Source organism: Panicum virgatum, chromosome 6K (genome assembly GCF_016808335.1).
Source record: "Panicum virgatum strain AP13 chromosome 6K, P.virgatum_v5, whole genome shotgun sequence".
NCBI classification, from domain to species: Eukaryota; Viridiplantae; Streptophyta; class Magnoliopsida; order Poales; family Poaceae; genus Panicum; species Panicum virgatum.
In genome coordinates this window covers 15,668,284-15,686,134 of record NC_053141.1, presented here as the reverse complement: position 1 = coordinate 15,686,134, position 17,851 = coordinate 15,668,284, and the positions used below count along the sequence as shown (strand labels likewise).

At 44.0% G+C, this 17,851-nt stretch overlaps 1 protein-coding gene across 1 annotated transcript; it reads left to right on the top strand.

The window, feature by feature from the left end:
• The first annotated feature begins 349 nt into the window (after nucleotides 1–349).
• LOC120711879 lies at nucleotides 350–1,162 on the top strand. Its single transcript, XM_039997546.1, has 2 exons — nucleotides 350–552; nucleotides 628–1,162. Exons 1-2 carry the CDS (start codon nucleotides 387–389, stop codon nucleotides 798–800), a joined length of 339 nt encoding a protein of 112 aa, XP_039853480.1. The 5' UTR covers nucleotides 350–386; the 3' UTR covers nucleotides 801–1,162.
• The last annotated feature ends 16,689 nt before the right edge of the window (nucleotides 1,163–17,851 follow it).

Genomic DNA, 17,851 nt, shown 5'->3' with positions numbered 1-17,851 from the left:
AAATGTATATGTCGATAATTCCTGTTACGTGCACAGCTGTCTTTACTGAATATCCTCTCATTAACTGTTAATCTATATGAACATGACATGGCTACTGAAACTAGATGTTGCAAGAAACACTAACGATGAGTACTACTACATGCTCGCATGTATTATATATTGAACTAAAAGCTACATACAGAAGATATTGATGGATTCCTCCTATTATTAATTATAACACAGTTGCCAAACTAAGAGTATGTTGTTGCTCGAACGCCCAACGCAAGCAATGAATGCTAGCCAGCTAGTCCCCTCCTCGCTGCAACTATTTATATGGCAGCCCGGGCATCCGGATTACACACACCATCGATCTGTGCTAACCAACCAAGAAAGCTAAGGCAGCAGAAATGGCAGTTAATAAGCTCCCTTTCGTAGCTGTGGCGATGCTCTTGCTCGTCGTGCACTGCGAGATTGGCCAGGGACTGCCGCTGAGGCACACCACTGCAGCTCTTGGTCTGGGTACCAAGAAATTGTCCGGAGGATCGCCTGCTGCTGCTGTCGAAGCTACCTCTGGTAATAATACAATTGCTCTTGATTAATTTCAGCTCGTACTTGTGCAATAAATTTAATCATGTGCATTTTTGGTAGATAAATCTGCGGAAGATGAGAAGTTTGCTGCGCTCATCCCATTCATAGCACGATTTGTGGCGCTACACTTCTCAGGCTTGGTCCTGTCGCACCCCTGTGTCGGTCGCGTTGCCGACCAATGTGGCTGGAATGTTTCTGTGACATGCGTCAAGAAGGCTGTCTCCAAATGCTGAGCACACAACAAGCTGCTGCCACCGTCCCGGAAGTCAAGTTACCCAGAGTATCATCTCAATATATTGTTAAGAGTTTGTGTATGTGTACCGAACATATAGAGTCGGTAGTAATAAATAATTGTGGGCTTATTAATTGCTCCATCTACTAGTTCTACATATGTATAGAGTATCATTTGAATGAATTATTAAGAGTATGTGTACGTATACCGAACATATTGAGTCGGTGGCAATAAATAATTATGTACTTAATTGCTCAACATACTAGTTCTACACAAGTCTAGAGTATGTCTCAATGAATTGTTAATGGTATGTGTATGTATACCGAACATATCGAGTCGGTGGAAATAAATAATTGTGGACCTATTAATTGCTTCATCTACTAGTTCTACATACGTCTGTAATTGAAATAAATTCCCTTAAGGGCATGAAAACCTATGGTTGAAATTCAACAAAAATAAAGTTTGGTGTGTTTACTATTTCTGCCAAGCCCTGCGCTGTCTAATTCCAAAAATCATCAAAGCATCTATATAATCTAAGTCAGAAACAACATTGTCAGGCAGACGTCTTCTTCATTGGAATAAATGCATATAGTTTCAGTTTCAACAATCTCAGCATGCACATTCATGAGCATGCGTGCATGGCCGTGTTTCTGCTAACATCCCCATCTCTGCGACAATGCAAAGGAAGTGACCACAATGGCACAGTTGTCCACCTTCACAACTAATTAAGGTGCCTAGCTAGCTTTTCGATTATATCTCTGGTTGCCATGGCCCATGGTCCGTTCACTCGAATGTAAATGCGACCTAACTGTCTCTCAATCGTCCTTGCCTTCACCTGCTGCAAATGGATTTAAAATATTTTAATTTTTTATCGCTATATTGACACAAACAAAGTATAAGGTGTACACAAATCCTAGCAATATCTAATTTTTAAACGCACATAATCAAATCAATTTCAAGATGATCTAGCTTTCCACCTTTAAATATACTCGCTTCGTCCCACAATAAGTGCTGTTTTAAGATTCTAGTACAAATTCAGGAGAGTGGGTTATGGCACATGTACCCTTATTTAACGGAGTAAATGAGTAATCTTCCCCTTTTGTGGTGTCTACATGCATGCATGCAGATTAATTTTCTTTTAAACACAACTAATCTCTTAAAACATTACTGGTTGCGTGAAAAATTTTGAATCCTAAAACAACACTTATTGTGGGACGGAGTGAATCCTAAAACAACACTTATTGTGGGACGGAGGGAACACGCACACCTACAAGGGGCAAGCTAGATTTACAACCTATGCCCAAGACGGCCTTGGGCGATGACGGACGGACACGTTTATATGACCATTGAGAGCATTTGCGCTTGAGGATACCTGCAAGATTAAATGAAGGAAAATTCCCCCTAAACGAGACACCAGTGTCGAGTCAAGGTCTCGAACTCTAGTGGGCAGGATGCCAACGACCAGCATATGCCATCCGCTCTACCGGCGGTTCTCAGCAATGGCCGTGTTTGGTTATTTCCGCGCACGTTTTCCGAAAAAAGAATCTCGTATGCATGGAGTACTAAATGAAGTCTATTTACAAAACCTTTTCAGGGATGGGTGTAACTTTTAGAGATGAATCTAATGGCAGTAATTAATTGATGATTTGCTACAGTTATGCTACAGTAACCATCCTCTAATCACGCGTCAAAGGCCTCATTAGATTCGTCTCGCGATTTACACGGGGGGTGTGGAGGTGGTTTTGTAATTAGACTTTATTTAATACTCTAAATTAGCGGTCAAAGATGCTACAGTAATTCCATGAAGAAGAACCAAACACGGCCAATAGCCTATATATTTTACGTCATCAATCCTCTTTTTTTTTCAATTCCGGTTTCCAAAGATACATCGAATTTTTTTTCTGTTAATTAGGTCTACTGACTAGCTTCGTGTAATACCCTGATTTTCGGACCGTAAAATTTCGAGTAAAATATAAATAAACAATCTTTGTTGTGGAGCTTGTCACCCTAATTTTAATTTTTTTTGTCTAAGTAATTAATAAAAATCAATCATAGGAACCACATGTATTTTGCATTGCATGCTGGTGCATTGTTTCTTGCCTGAATAATATGCTTGTTGTGATGCTCTATATTCAAAAGCTCATTTGAATTCAAACTTATTTACAAAACTATTAGCAAACCCTTCAATAGAAAAGGGGAAAAGATTTTCTTTTCCTTCTCTTCCTTAGCCGCCCAACCTGGCCCAGCTGGCCTCCCTTCTCCAGCCCGCCCATCTCCCATGCCTCCTCTTTCCGCAGCAGCAGCCCAGCTGGCGGCACACCCCGCCCTCGCCACGCGGCAGCTTCGCATCCGCGCCACACCAACGCCCTCACCGTCGCCGCCCCGAAGCCGTACGGGATCCACCGCCCGCAGCAAATCCCACACCACTTCCGTGCCTTGTGTCACCGACCGATGGGACCCGCCCGTCGGACCCATCCCTTCCACTAGAACCCGGTGCGGACTCGAGCCGAGCGCGGAGACCATCCCGGACTCGCCGCGCCGCTGCTGCGCGTCCCCTCCTAGCCTTCTCGGATCCGCCCCACATATAGGCCGAGCCCCTGCCTCGCTCGCGATCCTAAAACCCTAGCCGCCAGTGCCGCCAGGCTGTCCCCGAGCTACAGACGGCCGCCGGTGCCATCTCCCGGTTCACCACACCGTGCCGCCGTGGAACGCCGCCCCGGTGCCGCACTAGCGACCCCAACCCCTTCACAAGGTTCGTCGTGCTGCGGAGCATGTCAGGCGCCATCCTTCTCTCCTCGGTTGTCTTGAATTCGCCAGCGCCCCTCACTCTATTCCTCCCCTAGCAGCTCGTCGCTGCCTAGTTCATCGCCGCCGCGCGCTCTTGCCTTGCTGTCCCCGGTGCCAAGATCCCCAGAAGAAGGTTCGCCGACACGCGTGACATCTTCCGCGGTGAATCTTTCCCTCTTCATCGCCTCGGTTCATCGCCACCTCCATCTCATCTAGTTCTTGCATGCAGAGCCGTGCGCCGTTCCCGCCATCCGGTTCGTCATCGTCGCGCACCGCAATCCCACAGTACCTGCCATCGAGAATCCCCGGTGAACTTCGCTCGTGCATGGAACACACAGACGACGCACCGCCGTGGCCTCTAACCCTCTGTACCATCATCGCCACCGTCTCATCTCTGGTCCCCGTGTAGATCCGACGCCACCGCCATCCATCGGTTTGCCGCCGCCTCACAACGCTGTCTCGCTATCTCTGTCATCAAGAGCCCCACAGTAAGCTTCGCCCACGCGTGGGACACAAAGAGCACATGTACCTGGACCCCGGTTCCCCTCCCTTCACCCTGACGCCGTCTCACCCATCTCCCTTTGTGCACAGCCACGAGCTGCCACCGCCATCCGACGTCGTCGAGCCGGCGCCGAACCTGCACCCTTGTCTTGGAGCTGTGAGCCGAGGTGAGAAACCCCTAAAATCCTTTCCCATGCTCCGTTTGCCCTTCCGCCGTCGGGAATTGCTCGCCGTCGCAAGGAATAGCGCCGCCGTCGCTCTAGGCCATCGTGCGCACCCGTAGGCCCTCTCCCCGCCGCCGAAAAGCCCGCGGGTGGACTCCCTAGCCCGCGGCGAAGCTTCTTGACCCCACCTACTTGCTCCCGAGCCACCGACGCACCCAATTGCGCGCACGCCGGCGCTATGCCGCCGCAATCCAGGGGCGGCGCTGCCCTGTTCCGACGCCCAAGCCGCGCCCCTGTCCCTGGCCGTCCGATGAGGATCCGATGGGCAGAGATCAATCGGAGGCCAAGTCAACAAGTCAATACCGGTCAACCCTGCCACTTTTGCTAAAGAGACCCCGTATTTTATGGAAATCAACCCGCGGTCCCTGATTTTTAGGGTTTTGACCCTGCCGCCTCAAATCTATTTACAAACATGCCCCTGCTCTTCCTGTTTAACTCCGTAACCCCTGTATCTTCTCTATTTTACATCTAGGTCCTTCAAAACTAATACCAGGACCCCTGGAAGTATTATTTTAACTACAAATAGACCCCTGGAACTTATATATTCCATATTTTATTCATTATAGTTCTGTTTAATGAGATTCTTGAATCGTTAGACTCGTAGCGATGCATAGAATAGTTTTACGTAGTGTTTGTACTTGCTTGGTGTACTGTTTTAGCTTATTTGTATATGTTTGCTTGCATGCTTAGTGTGAATGTAGTGCCACGATTGCTACGTGTAGACGGGGAGCAACCTAAAGATACGGAGAATCAAGTTCGTGATGAGCCTAAGTAGCTATGTTTTGGTTAAAGGCAAGTGTCCCTGATCCTATGTCCTATTCACTTTAATTCACCGCCCTTTAATTAATCTACTACTCCTATTAAGGTTTTCCTAGCTACTTTGTCCATATTGAAACCTTGGGGAAAGGGCTGTGATGTTTAGCTTTGCTTACGCTCAACTCATGTTAATCATGTAAACTTGATGTTATTTTAATTACTACTATCACTATGATTAAAACTGGCTTTTTAGCAACATGGAACTGGGGACCTGGTCAAACGGCGTTGTGCACCCAGTGTTTCTCCACCCTAAGGGCTGGTTCGCCGAGCGACCTTCCAGGACTTTTAGTACAACCACATGAGACTGTATGGGCGGTCCTTAGCTGACTAACTAGGTGAACTAGTGGGGTGGCTTGCTTCGCCGTCGTGTCGTATGAGGGGCTTTGGTGGGTATAGGCCTAGCTCTACCACCCATGGAACTGGGGTGCATTTGGTTTATTCGATTTGGTTTTGTTAGTCACCACTTGGAGGGGAGTTCTATATTTACTGGGGGTAACTTGTAACGGGCGGGCTACACACTAGGAATCCTAGGTAAAAGCTTCGTAGTGAGATTACCTGCCACTCACCTAGGTAGTGTTTAAAGGGTTTAGCGGCCCTTGGCAAATGGGAAATCACGGCATGTGGGTTTTAAAGGTGTACAACCTCTGCAGAGGGTTAATTAATCTGACATGTTAGCCGTGCTCACGGTCACAAGCGACCTGGAAACCTCAATTGATTAGAGGAAAGTTGGGCTGCGATGATGATGATGCGACCTTTATGGTCATGCTCTTTATTACCGTTATCTTGGTTATGGAATCGGTTAATGCTAATTTTTAATAACTTTAAAAGCAACCAACTAAAAGCAACTGCTTATAAGCCAGTCCACTATGTGCCAGTCCACCTAGCCAAAGGGGACATTTGTTGAGTGCGAAATGTACTCATCCTTGCTATTTCCAAAACAACTACGTTGCATCCATTGCAACTGCTGCTCAGATGGAATAGAGGATGGAGATGATGACATGAAGCTACAACACCCCGATGCTGCAGAGCTATGGATCCAGTCATTAGGAGACAGAGTTGCTAATGACCACGCTTGAGTCTTCGAGGACGATGAGTTCTAGCTTGGTGGAGTTCCCCTGTCAGATGCCTGTGAAGGATGGAAGCCCGACGCTGTAGTTACTCTGATCAAGAACGCTTTGATAAGTTATTTGCTTTATTATGTAATATTCGCTATGTAATTCCAAGCTTTGTGTAATTATATTCACTCTTGTATAATGTAATGTATGTGATTTTGATCCTGGCACATACATTATTTGCATCCGGTGTTTATTTTTAAAACCGGGTGTGACACTTCGTTAGTTCGACGGTGCCCCCATGCATGCCGTACAGGCAAGAGCCACCGGTCAAGACAGGACCCTCATAGTTTGCCATATAAGATGTACGAGTGGCCCTAATGGCTATTACTGCTTTCTACTAGAGTAGAACTCGAATGGATTGTTAATGAACAAAAAATTTAATAGATCAATTGAATGAATGGCTTGATTACATATTATACATTATATTACTAGTCTATCAACCCGTGCTCTCACATGAGTTAGGGTTTAAAATATAAGATATTGAAATTTGATAAATAACTTTAATAGTAGCAACAATCGATAATTTAAAAACTAACATAGATACATTTTTGTTATTTAATTTCTAAATAACATGTGTTTGTAGTTTAGAATTTAGATGTTATTTTAGTTTATCTTTAGTATATTAGAGGTGATTATTTTAATCTATCTTTCATAACGCCAATTTGTAATTTTAATTGTAGTAGCAATGGATAATTTTGAAACATATATAGGTATAACTAATTCCATGTATGGTTTTTGTACATCATTTGTGGCTTTGTGCTGAGTTTAAGTTCCCATCAATTGATAAATGTGGTCCACAACAATTTCTATTTTCCCCGTCAATGGAGAATTTCTATTTCCGTTGTTTCCAACACTTTCCAATGCTTTTTTTTACCAAAAAGATTGTGGGGAAGGTCCCCACGGTGAGAAAAGGTTTTATTAAAGAGTTAACTGCCACCAAGCACAAAACAAAAGTACAACAAGAAGCCTAACATACAGGAAATACATAGCAACTAACAAGCCAGACAAAATCAAAGGGAGTTTAGCCATAATACAAATGTTGGCCTGAGAATCTCCCTTGACTCTGATGCTTTGCAAGAAAGCCTCATCCTTGAAGCTACGAATCCAGAGATGAACTGAAGTAATCTCATTGTCAAAAACTTTTCGATTTCTCATTTTTCAGATGATTCAAATTTCTAGGAGAAAAAGCAAAGCTGAAGATTGCAGCTTCTGCAGGATTATATCCTAAATATCACGGTCATTGGGCCAATGAATATTTAGCGTGCTCCAGCATCATCTAGCAAAGCTAATGTCAAAGAAAAGATGTGTTACTTTCTCTTCAGATTGACTGCTGCACATTGGACAAACATTTTCTCTTTCTTATAGAAGATTTCGACAATAAAGCATACTTCTTGTGTTGAGTATATCCACAAGCACAAGCCAAAAGAAGAATTTTGTCCTTTGACTATATCTACTCTTCCAAAGCTTTTGTTAGACAGGGGGGGGGGGCTGTTATACTGGAATGTTGCAACTTGTAATTGCTGGAAAATGAGAAAAAATGGGCTATCAAAAGGGGTAGGAGACCTTATCCTCCGCACGTGAAAACATTATGAAAAACTACACATACTTTTATGTTGTAGATAAACCCATACCGATAGAGAGAGGCAGAGAGCAAGCAAAGTAAGCAATTTTAATTAGTTGTAGTTACACACTGTAATCAATGAGCTTCTAATACATATACCGCTAAATATTCTATCCGGTCCGTACAAGAGAGCACGTTCTGTATTAATATAAGACATCTATTGAAACAGAAGAAAAGATCTATTATTATAGGGGTATCTTTATTTGACCCAATGGTTTTTAGTTTTAATCTATATATTTTTCAGTCATAGTCCTGTTACGTATCTTGTCATTATTAAATATATTCTATTAGTTAATTTGTACACAAGATATGGTTATTGAACCTAAATGTTGCAAGGAATACAATGTTTCCTACAAGCTAGGCACTATTGGAATATAATGATGCCTACAAGCTAGGTATTATTGAACTAAAAGCTACAGAAGATATTGATACCTCCTAGCAAAATAAGTACCGCTAACTACCAATGCTGCCAAACAAATGAACAATAGGTATGGAATACACTGGCCGAACTATATAAACACTAACGAAGTTACTACTATATGCTTGTATGTATTATATATTGAACTAAAAGCTATATACAGAAAAATACTGATGGATTCCTCCAATCTATTATATAAATATTTGAAGATCAAAAGAAGCCACCACGTTCGCCGAGAGGGTCTAGAAATTACCATATTAATCGAAAAAAGAAAAGCTCTTAACCGTTGGATTTTATGAAGATCTAAAGGTCTAGAATTTACCACGTTAATAAAAAAGGAAACTTCTCCACTGTTTAGATTTTATGACATGAAGATCTAACTGCCTATATTAAATAAAAAGCTATATCAAATCCATGTCTCATCCGATTCATTGATTGATACACATGCTACTCTGACACATGTTAAAAATAGAAATTAAATCTAAGACACATAATTACAAAAATCAATCGAGACGTAAAGAAACAAAACACATGTATCCGACACTACTGTTGACTCTAACTACAACTCATGTATATTCAGAACTCAGTCTAAAAAAGAACAGTAGAAGGTACACGAAACGGACTCCTCTTCGGACTCGTATATATATTCCCTGCAGTGGTGCACAGAAAACACAAAAAAATGTCCCTTCCAGCAACCCACGGCAAGCACTAGCTCACAAAACCATACTAGACACTCCATCATGGCCTTTCCGACATATACAGCCAAAGAGATCTATCTATTATCGTATACCAGTTTGAGAAGAAAAAAAGCGACCACATGTTTGCCAAGAGGGCTTAAAAATTATAACATTAATTGAAAAAAAATCTCTTGACCGTTGAATTTTATAAAATCCAACTGTGTATATTAAATCATATTGCCTAATTAAAAGAAGAAAAAGAAATCCCAACACACTCGGATTTTATGAACATATAATAGTTCATATTAAATTATATTGTTATGTTAATAACAAAAGAAAAATCATCTATCATTGAATTTTATTAACATTTACTGATCTATAATAAATCATATATTAAATATATAGCAGAATCGGTCGAGAACCCGTCTGCGTCCATCTCACACATGCATCACGTAGCATTTAGGGCTCTGCCGGCCTTTCCCAGCGCATCGTAGACAATAATGTATGTCTGTATGGTACAGCTTGAACAATAAGACCGCCATGTCCGGCTGGCCCACTGCGCCGCACACTGTCATCACAGCACAATAGACATCATTCAGAGGCAGGCTAACAGCCTCACCTGCCATAGCAGCATCGTGCTCTAATGGTCTATATTAAATCATATCAAATATAAAAGAAAAAAAATCAAACACCAGCTCCGTTGAAACAATATCGTATGTCTCTACCCAGGTGTTAGAGGGGTACTATTTGCGAGACCTATACAACTTGAATAACAAGGCCACCATGTCCGACTTACCCAACGCCCCACACGTTGCCATCACAACATGGTAGGCATCTATAAAACTTATATAGTTGGGGGTGCACTCAACTTAATTAACTCCAATTCTCTCTGCATGCAAGTTAGCCACATCATCTCACATTTATTTAAATAAGAGGAAAATAATATTGAGCACCAAGTTAGTTTTGTTAATTATATCACTATTTTTAGACTCGATCACCTCATCTAAGCCTTTCTAAGTTGTATATGTAACGTGAATTTTTTTCATGATTATCACTCGAGCCTAAATAATATAAAATTTATAGACGATACATGAAAGAACTACAGAAAGTGGTGGAAATAAATAATTTTGGACCTATTAATTGCTTCATCTACTAGTTCTACGTACGTCTGTAATTGAAATCAATTCCCTTAAGGGCATGAAAACCTATGGTTGAAATTCAACCAAAATAAAGTTTGGTGTGTTTACTATTTCTGCCTACCCTGCGCTGTCTAATTAAGGTGCCTAGCTAGCTTTTCGAATATATCTCTGGTTGCCATGGTCCGTTCACTCGAATGGAAATGCGACCTAACCATCTCTCGGTCGTCCTTGCCTTCGCTTGCTGCCAATGGATTTAAAATATTTTAATTTTTTATCACTATATTGACACAAACAAGGAAATCCTAGTGTTTGGAGAGAAAAATCTCGGAAGATCTATCTGCTGAGATAAAATAAAATACGCGGGCGTGTCAGTCTACTAGACTGGAGTAAACAAAATGAGAGAACACTAACTTTATTCATATTATTAGAAAAATACAAATACAGGTTTTCATTGTACAAGTGCGCTCCATAGCCTGCAGTTGGGCAAATCCGACTAAGACGATGTGTTCTACCGATTCCCGGGGCCTCAGAAAGCTCCCGCCGGGCCTCCTTGACGTGAGGCGACGTTGAAGTGACCGTTGACTATGGGGCCGTAACTATACCACAGTCAACGAGAGGACCGGCCAGTGGCCGCCTGCTTGACGTGAAGCGACGTTGCAGTTAGTGTCCGTGAAGATGATCGTATAGTATACAAACGAGTGGTCGCATGCTGGCCGTATATACATGCTGACCGTATTCTTGTCCAGGACCAGGAGGGCTCGGCCATGTCACGTATATGGGGCCACGTAGGCGCCCGTTGGAGCAGCTAGCTTGCTTCTTCGTCGTCATCCTCGCTCGCGTCCATGTGGGTCATTAATCGACAGACCCGGCCCACAAATGCACGAAGTAAACCTGCCCAAGCCTCTCGTTATGTTCGGTCATTAATCGACAGACCCGGCCCACAACTTGTACAGCCTGTCCATTAATTGTCCGATGCATGAGGGTTTTGTTGTTGATTTTTTTTGGCACACGTGGGGTCACATATGCGCCAGGTAGAAGAACAAGGAGCTTGAACTTGAACAAAACGGCGGTGCATTAATTACTCAGCCATGCACAATCGCTTTTTTTATTTTAATTAATCAGCCTTAACAACTGATCGAGGCTTAAATCTGATCATACATGATACATCGAGTTGGGCCATATTATATTGGCTCCATGTGGAGTTACAAGGGAGCCTACATTCTCCGTTGTGCATTGCCTATCTTCTCACTTTGCGTTGCCCCCAGCCGGTTTTTGAACGCCGAGCCGGGCGTTATACTTCCAGCTTTGAGAAAGCTTGCGGCCTCTGGCCAGGTCCTGGTAGCGTTTAGCTCCATCCCCACCGCGTTTTGTATGCCACCATCATCTCGCTAGCACAGGGGCAATGGCGAGCTTCTCCTTCTGGGTATGGCAAGGGCTGGCCCTCACAGTACTGGAGGCCGGCTCGCCAAAGCGTCGATGCCAGAGACGCAGATCCCGTTGTGGGCCTGCGGGCTGCGGCGGCGTGCGCCGTAGTTGGGCGATGACGGGCTGCTACCGCTCGAACTCGCGTGTCTTCGTTCCTGCCGCAGCTTCATCACCTTGGTGCTACACGGCTTTGCTTCGTAGTGAATGTTCCTGCTGGAGATCATAGCAAAAAGAAATAAAACTGACAAGAGACGAAGGTTTAGCAACTGTCATCTCTTGGACGACGTCCGACGGGAGTTCTTGCATGGACGTTTCCGTTATCTTCGACTCGCAGTGAAGGGACGGCACCGCTTGGCGAATAAATTTTATCAATCAAGTTGCGACCACCTAACTAAAGGGTTTCACAGTTTGAAGCTCTCCGCGGTGGCGTTTGGCACTGCTCCCACTGTAGCACGGCGAAGTACCTTGCAATGCCGATGTTTCATCAACTGAGTCGCGGCCACATAGCTGTCGTGGTGCCTGCCGACTTGATGGAAGGGTTTCACAGCTTGAGGCTCTCCGCGGTGTGGTGCCTCGCACTGCTCCCATATTGGTGTGCGAGGGATCCTGCAACACTTACATAACAGAAGGGTGTCCCAAATATATGCATATTTAAAAATAAAAATAGCTTCAAAAAACAAGGGGAACAGAGAGAGAAGGGAAAGAGGATTCTTTTTCCTTTTTTTTAATGTTGGCCACTTAGTGTTAGCTATATGAGCAATTTAAGATAGGACTGCCAAAGGACTTAGCCGTTGGGCATCACCGAAAAACCATAGTGATGGTGGATCAACGGCTTCTGTCGTGAGAGGTGTGCGTGTATGAACGACACTGCTTCCGCTGCTAACTTGAATCCCTTCACTTTGAGTAGCACCACAGCCAGGCTTGCACTCACTAGCGTAGGAGCGTAGGTGTGGCTGAATTGAGGAGGCTAGTTTTGGGATAGAATGGCTGATGGATTCCCATTGCTTTTGCCGAGGATGGCGAACAGCTACATTCTGCCTTCCGCTTGGCTTCCCATGCATTGATTTTTTTGGGGCCTTGTTATCACTCTTCAGGGTGGCAAGAGGCTGCACACTTAGTGGAGCTTCTGCTGCATCAGGTAGCCCTTTCTTGGTCTTTTCCTATAGTCTTCCCCGAAGAGTGTTGCCCTTTTTATTGGAAAGCGCAAGAGACATGGTCATCTCGCCGCTAAGGAGCAACTCTAGTCATCTTCCCACTGTGCCCAACAGAACAAGCTTGGCAGGCGTTTGTGCTTGTGTGAGGAGGACATCCGTCGTGAGCGCCACCAGGCAAATTAATGTCATAGCTTCTTCTGGACCAAGCCCTGAGGCAGTCACACCTTATATCGCAGCTGACACTTGAAACGGGAAGCCACTTTGTGTTTTGTAAAGAAATGGGCACTCGAGTAGTGCAATGAGCGATGCACCCCGGCCATACCACGAGACAAATATTTTTATGCAAAATAAACTTACATTAAGACAAATCTCCCTTTAATTGATGGCACAGACTGTCAATGTAGGAGGCGACGCTATAACGAGCATTGATGGTAAGGCGCACTCTTACACAAGTGCTGCCAATACCGGAGGCCACACCGGAATGACATCGGTGGGGTAGATGCATGCCCAAAGGGGTGTGATGCCACTCCTTGTATTGATAATGTAGAAAGTGATGCCTTGAGGCTATTGGTGAGGTGGACTATCGAGGATTTGTAGCCTCCTTCCACCAGTGTTTCCATCATTGCGGGATAGGGCGCCGGGAAATCATCGGTGAGGTGGATCACTAGAGGACAAGTCATTGCCCCCATTGTTGTTGGAGAAGACGCTGGGAGATCATCAACGAGCTTGATGAGTGGGGTTGAGCCGTTGCCCCTAGTGTTCTTGGAGAAGAAGTCGGGAGGTCGTCGACGATGTTGATCATTAGGGGGTGAGCCATTGACCCTAGTGTTGAAGAAGACGTCAGGAGGTCATTGCCAAGGTCGATCACTAGAGGGTGAGCCATTGCCTCCAGTGTGGTTGGATAAGATGCCAGGAGTTCATCGGTGAGGTTGATGACTAGGGGTGAACCGTTGCCCCCAATGTTGTTGCAGAAGATGCCGGGAGTTCATCGGTGAGGTCAATCACATGAGGTTGAGCCATTGCCTCCAGTGTTGTTGGAGAAGATGTCGGGAGTCCATCGGCAAGGTTGATGACTAGGGGGCAAACTGTTCCCACTAGTGTTGTTGGAGAAGACACCGGGAGGTTGTCGGCGTGATTGATGACTTGGGGGGAGCCGTTGCCCCCAGTGTTGTTGGAGTGGACATCGGGAGGTCATCGGCAAGGTTGATGACTAGGGGGTGAGCCGTTGCCCCTAGTCCTACACGCCCTCCTCTTCCTACGCGCCCTCCCCTGTCCTCCTGGGCGCCTTCTCTAGCCGCTGCAGTGGGGACCAGGATGGCGTCGTGCAAGGGGCCAGCAGGGGCCCTAGCCCCTGTGCCGCGTGGATGCCATCTTCCCGTGCTCGTGGTCCTATTCGTTCTCCCCGAGTGGCTCTCCTCAGTGCGGGACACTCTCAAGTTTGAAGGCATAAAGTTCATCGTGCTCGATTTGCGTTTTTACTCCGTTCCAGTTAAATCCCCTTGGTAGAAAGGTCACATTGTGTCTATTTAGTATGGATCTACAAGGGTGTGTAGATCACATGGCTCAATCCCAAGTTTCATGTGATTGTGTGTGAACACTCCCCATTGGTGCCACTAGTGGGGAGCAGTGTTTCGTATTTTATCTATCATCCTTTTTGTGGGTGATAGATATCCCCTAGAGCCTCATATCATGGATTCCATACATGGGCCACTGGTGGGCCGAGATCGACAGTGTACCAAACCGCAAGGGCAGGATAGCCGATCTAGGCCCAACAGCGGTGTTATGACTTGCACACCAAGATGAAACCCAGAAGATCAGCCGGAAGGCGGTGTAACCGTGCCCTACATAAGGTGGGTTAGGGACCCCTTCATCGCAAGTTACATCTATGCACACAAACCATTGTAACATCAAGAACATTAGGCAATACATCTCGCAACACACAGGACGTAGGGTATTATGCTTTTCGGCGACCCGGACCTGTATAAACCCTCGTGTTCATCTCGCTTTGGGCGAACCATCGAGCTACGTGTCGATCCAGCCCCTATAAGAAAAGAACCACGTGAGGCATCCCATGGTGTACTGCCGGTACCAAACACCGACACTTTTGCAACATGTTCTACTAAAAAATGTTGACGCTGCTTAAGTAACAATATTTTACATCATTTTATATAGTTTTTCACTGATTTAATGCGTCAACTATATCTTTCACTAACGATTTATCACCTATTATTATGGATTTTGCAATATTTTCTTGGAGAAATTCTATTTCTATTTATTACAGGTTTTAGGCCTATTTTTTGTGAAATTCATCATAATCTACCTCGGGTGAGAAAAGACCTTCAAGACGGTGTTTTCATGGAGCTGGTGATCAAAGAGAGGCTTGGGTGACTCAAGCCTTCCTCTGTGTTAGTCAAGGCTTTCCAAGATCAGTAACTTTGTGAAAGATATCAAGAGCTACCAGAATATAGAAGAATATTCTAAGAAAGCACTTCAAATAAAGTCAAGACTAGAAGACTTCGTCAACTCTCGGATAATATCGAAGATTCCAGAATCCCAAGAGTCCAAGAACCCTCGTACAAGTATTTCTTAGGCGGCAAGTCAAGTCTCCACGAAAGATGGAAACGCACGGCCGAAGGAGAGTCCAGGGTCGGCCGAGCTTGGGCCCTGTGGTCGGCCGACCCCCCCTTCCTTAAGTCAGTTTCCGATTCCTTTTTCACCACGTCTTCTCCAAGGTATAAATAGCTAGTATAGGCCCCGAGACGAGGTATCCAATTCATTATCAAGGCGTGAAGACGGCAACAAGAGGGACCACAACTAGAGGAGAGTAGAGGGTCGAGTTTCTAGTCCAGGATTAGAGTTTTTTTAGTTCCCAGGAGTAATTAGAGATCCTACGCACTCTTCTAATTACTTTGTTCTAGAGGTCTAATTGTATCATCAAGAGAAGGTATGATCATGGCTGTAATCTTGATACAATTACTTAATGAAGCATTGTTCTTGTCTATTTATCAAGTTTTTGTTCTAATTATGCATGTTCTAGTTCTAATTAGATTTAGATCTAGATGCCTGTTGATTAGATCATGTTATTAAGGGTGTTATTCATCTAGCGATCTTGATCTTTGATCTAGTTTACTAGTAGTATAGTTGAAGTTGCTAGTTCTTGTAATCATGGTGATTAAAGGTTCTAGTTTGCTCTAATTATGTTATTAGACCATAATAGGTAGGGAGATGCGCGTTGTTTGTTTATGTGCCTGTTGAAAGCTTTTCGTCGATTACGTGGTTACTAGTGACAGTGGAGCCGGGGAAAGGTTTAGCCGATATAGGGGATTAGATTATATGATCTTGATTTAATTATGCTATGATGAATATGCTTGAGCTTGCTTGTTTACCTTGAGCTACTAGTTATCTCGCTGCTTTAATCTAGTTGTGATGCCCGTTATTGTATATGCTTTGGATCCGATTAGAGCTTGATTAGAGCTAATTAATACCCTTTGATTAGTCCTCTAATTATGATCTAATTGTTTATCATATTTATGTACTTAGTTAATCTTTATTCTAGTTTAGATTAGGATTAAGGATTGGTTTAGAGTTATATTAGAAACCCTTTTACACCCTTAAGGTTTTCCATAAACTTAAGTTAATTAGTTCTCGTTAGTTCGTTCCTTGGATTGACAAAACATATGATACTCATCCTGGGGAAAAGCTACACACGATATTGTCGCTTGCAGTATAAGGTTTGCCGTGCGTAAGTGACGTCAACAAAAAACCAGTCCCAAACCTAGTGCTATATCTTTTTCTTAGGTCTTGTTCATCATGCCTCGCCATGGTGCCAATGATTCCAGTGAGAGTGGTGAAGAGCCTCAAGGAGAACTACTACCTAACTCACCACCTCGTCGCAATCCATCACGCAAGCCAGTCTCCAAAGGCAAAGTATTAGCTCAGTCTTCTTCTCAAGTATAGAGAAAAAAGGTCACTACCAAGAAGAAGTCCGTGTCGGCATATGACAGTGAAACTGATATTGAATCTCCTTCTTCCGATGCTGACCTCATATCCAATCTTGTATTGATCGACTGACCCTGTGTGCAAAGATCACAACGCCTAGTTCCTTGGTACCCAACCTAAAGGGAAGCTTGAAAGGATGAGGGATGAAAGGTTTCGCATAGGGGTGTAATCGGATCGGATACGGATGGATATTACCAATACCGTATTTGTTTTCATATTTTTCCTTCGAATTCGGATAGGATACGGATATTAGTAGTTGGTGTCGGATAAGACTTAGATGGACATCGACATCATATATATCCAACTTTCATTATTCGGATATGGATATAAATCGAATACGGATCACTAAATTTTTGGACTCAGATACGGCCAGATCTCAACCCTTCTAAACTGACCCGGACTCAAATACAGACGGATAATATCTGCACCGTTTACACCCGTAGTCTCGCAATCCTCTACTTCGTAAGAAGGAAATCTTCATCAATGATCCTCGCTTTCACACTCCTTTGCACGTGGAGTTCTATCAGAATGTGCAGGGAAGAAATCAGAAGGTGATTGGACAAAAGTATATTGATTGGGAAGGTTGCCACAAGATTAATTATCCTCATCTCGACCAAGCTCTTGATGCTTTGGAGCACCATGGCCTGCGGCATATTATGATGTTCAAGTGTAACTGGAATGAGGAAGTCATTGCATAGTTCTATTCCACTCTCTAGATCACCAAAGCTGATAAGGAAGCCGGCACTCCTCCTTATTTGAACTTTCTTCTCAAGGCATTCCCTATCGATGCAGTTATGACAAGTTTGCCAAGATTCTTGGATTTTGACAAGCATGATCTCAGAAAGAAATATCTACATGATTTTGAATTCCCAACTCAAAACTTTGTGAGTGCCATGCACTACAATACAAAAGATCATCTTTGGGAACTTGCATATATGATGACTTTCTATCGCTACCTCACCCTCTTTTTTAGGCAAACTCTTCTTCCAAAGGGAGGTAATGACCACGTGTGCTTTCTTACAATCAAGACATTGTCCTGTACTTCCATCCCAAGTCCAAGTACACTTTCAGCTGCTTTGATCTTATTTGGAGAGAGATTATCAATATCTCTTGGGATCACTCTTCTCCCTCACTCTCCACTCTCTTGAGCTCAAATCCTCCATTGTTTGTGAGTGT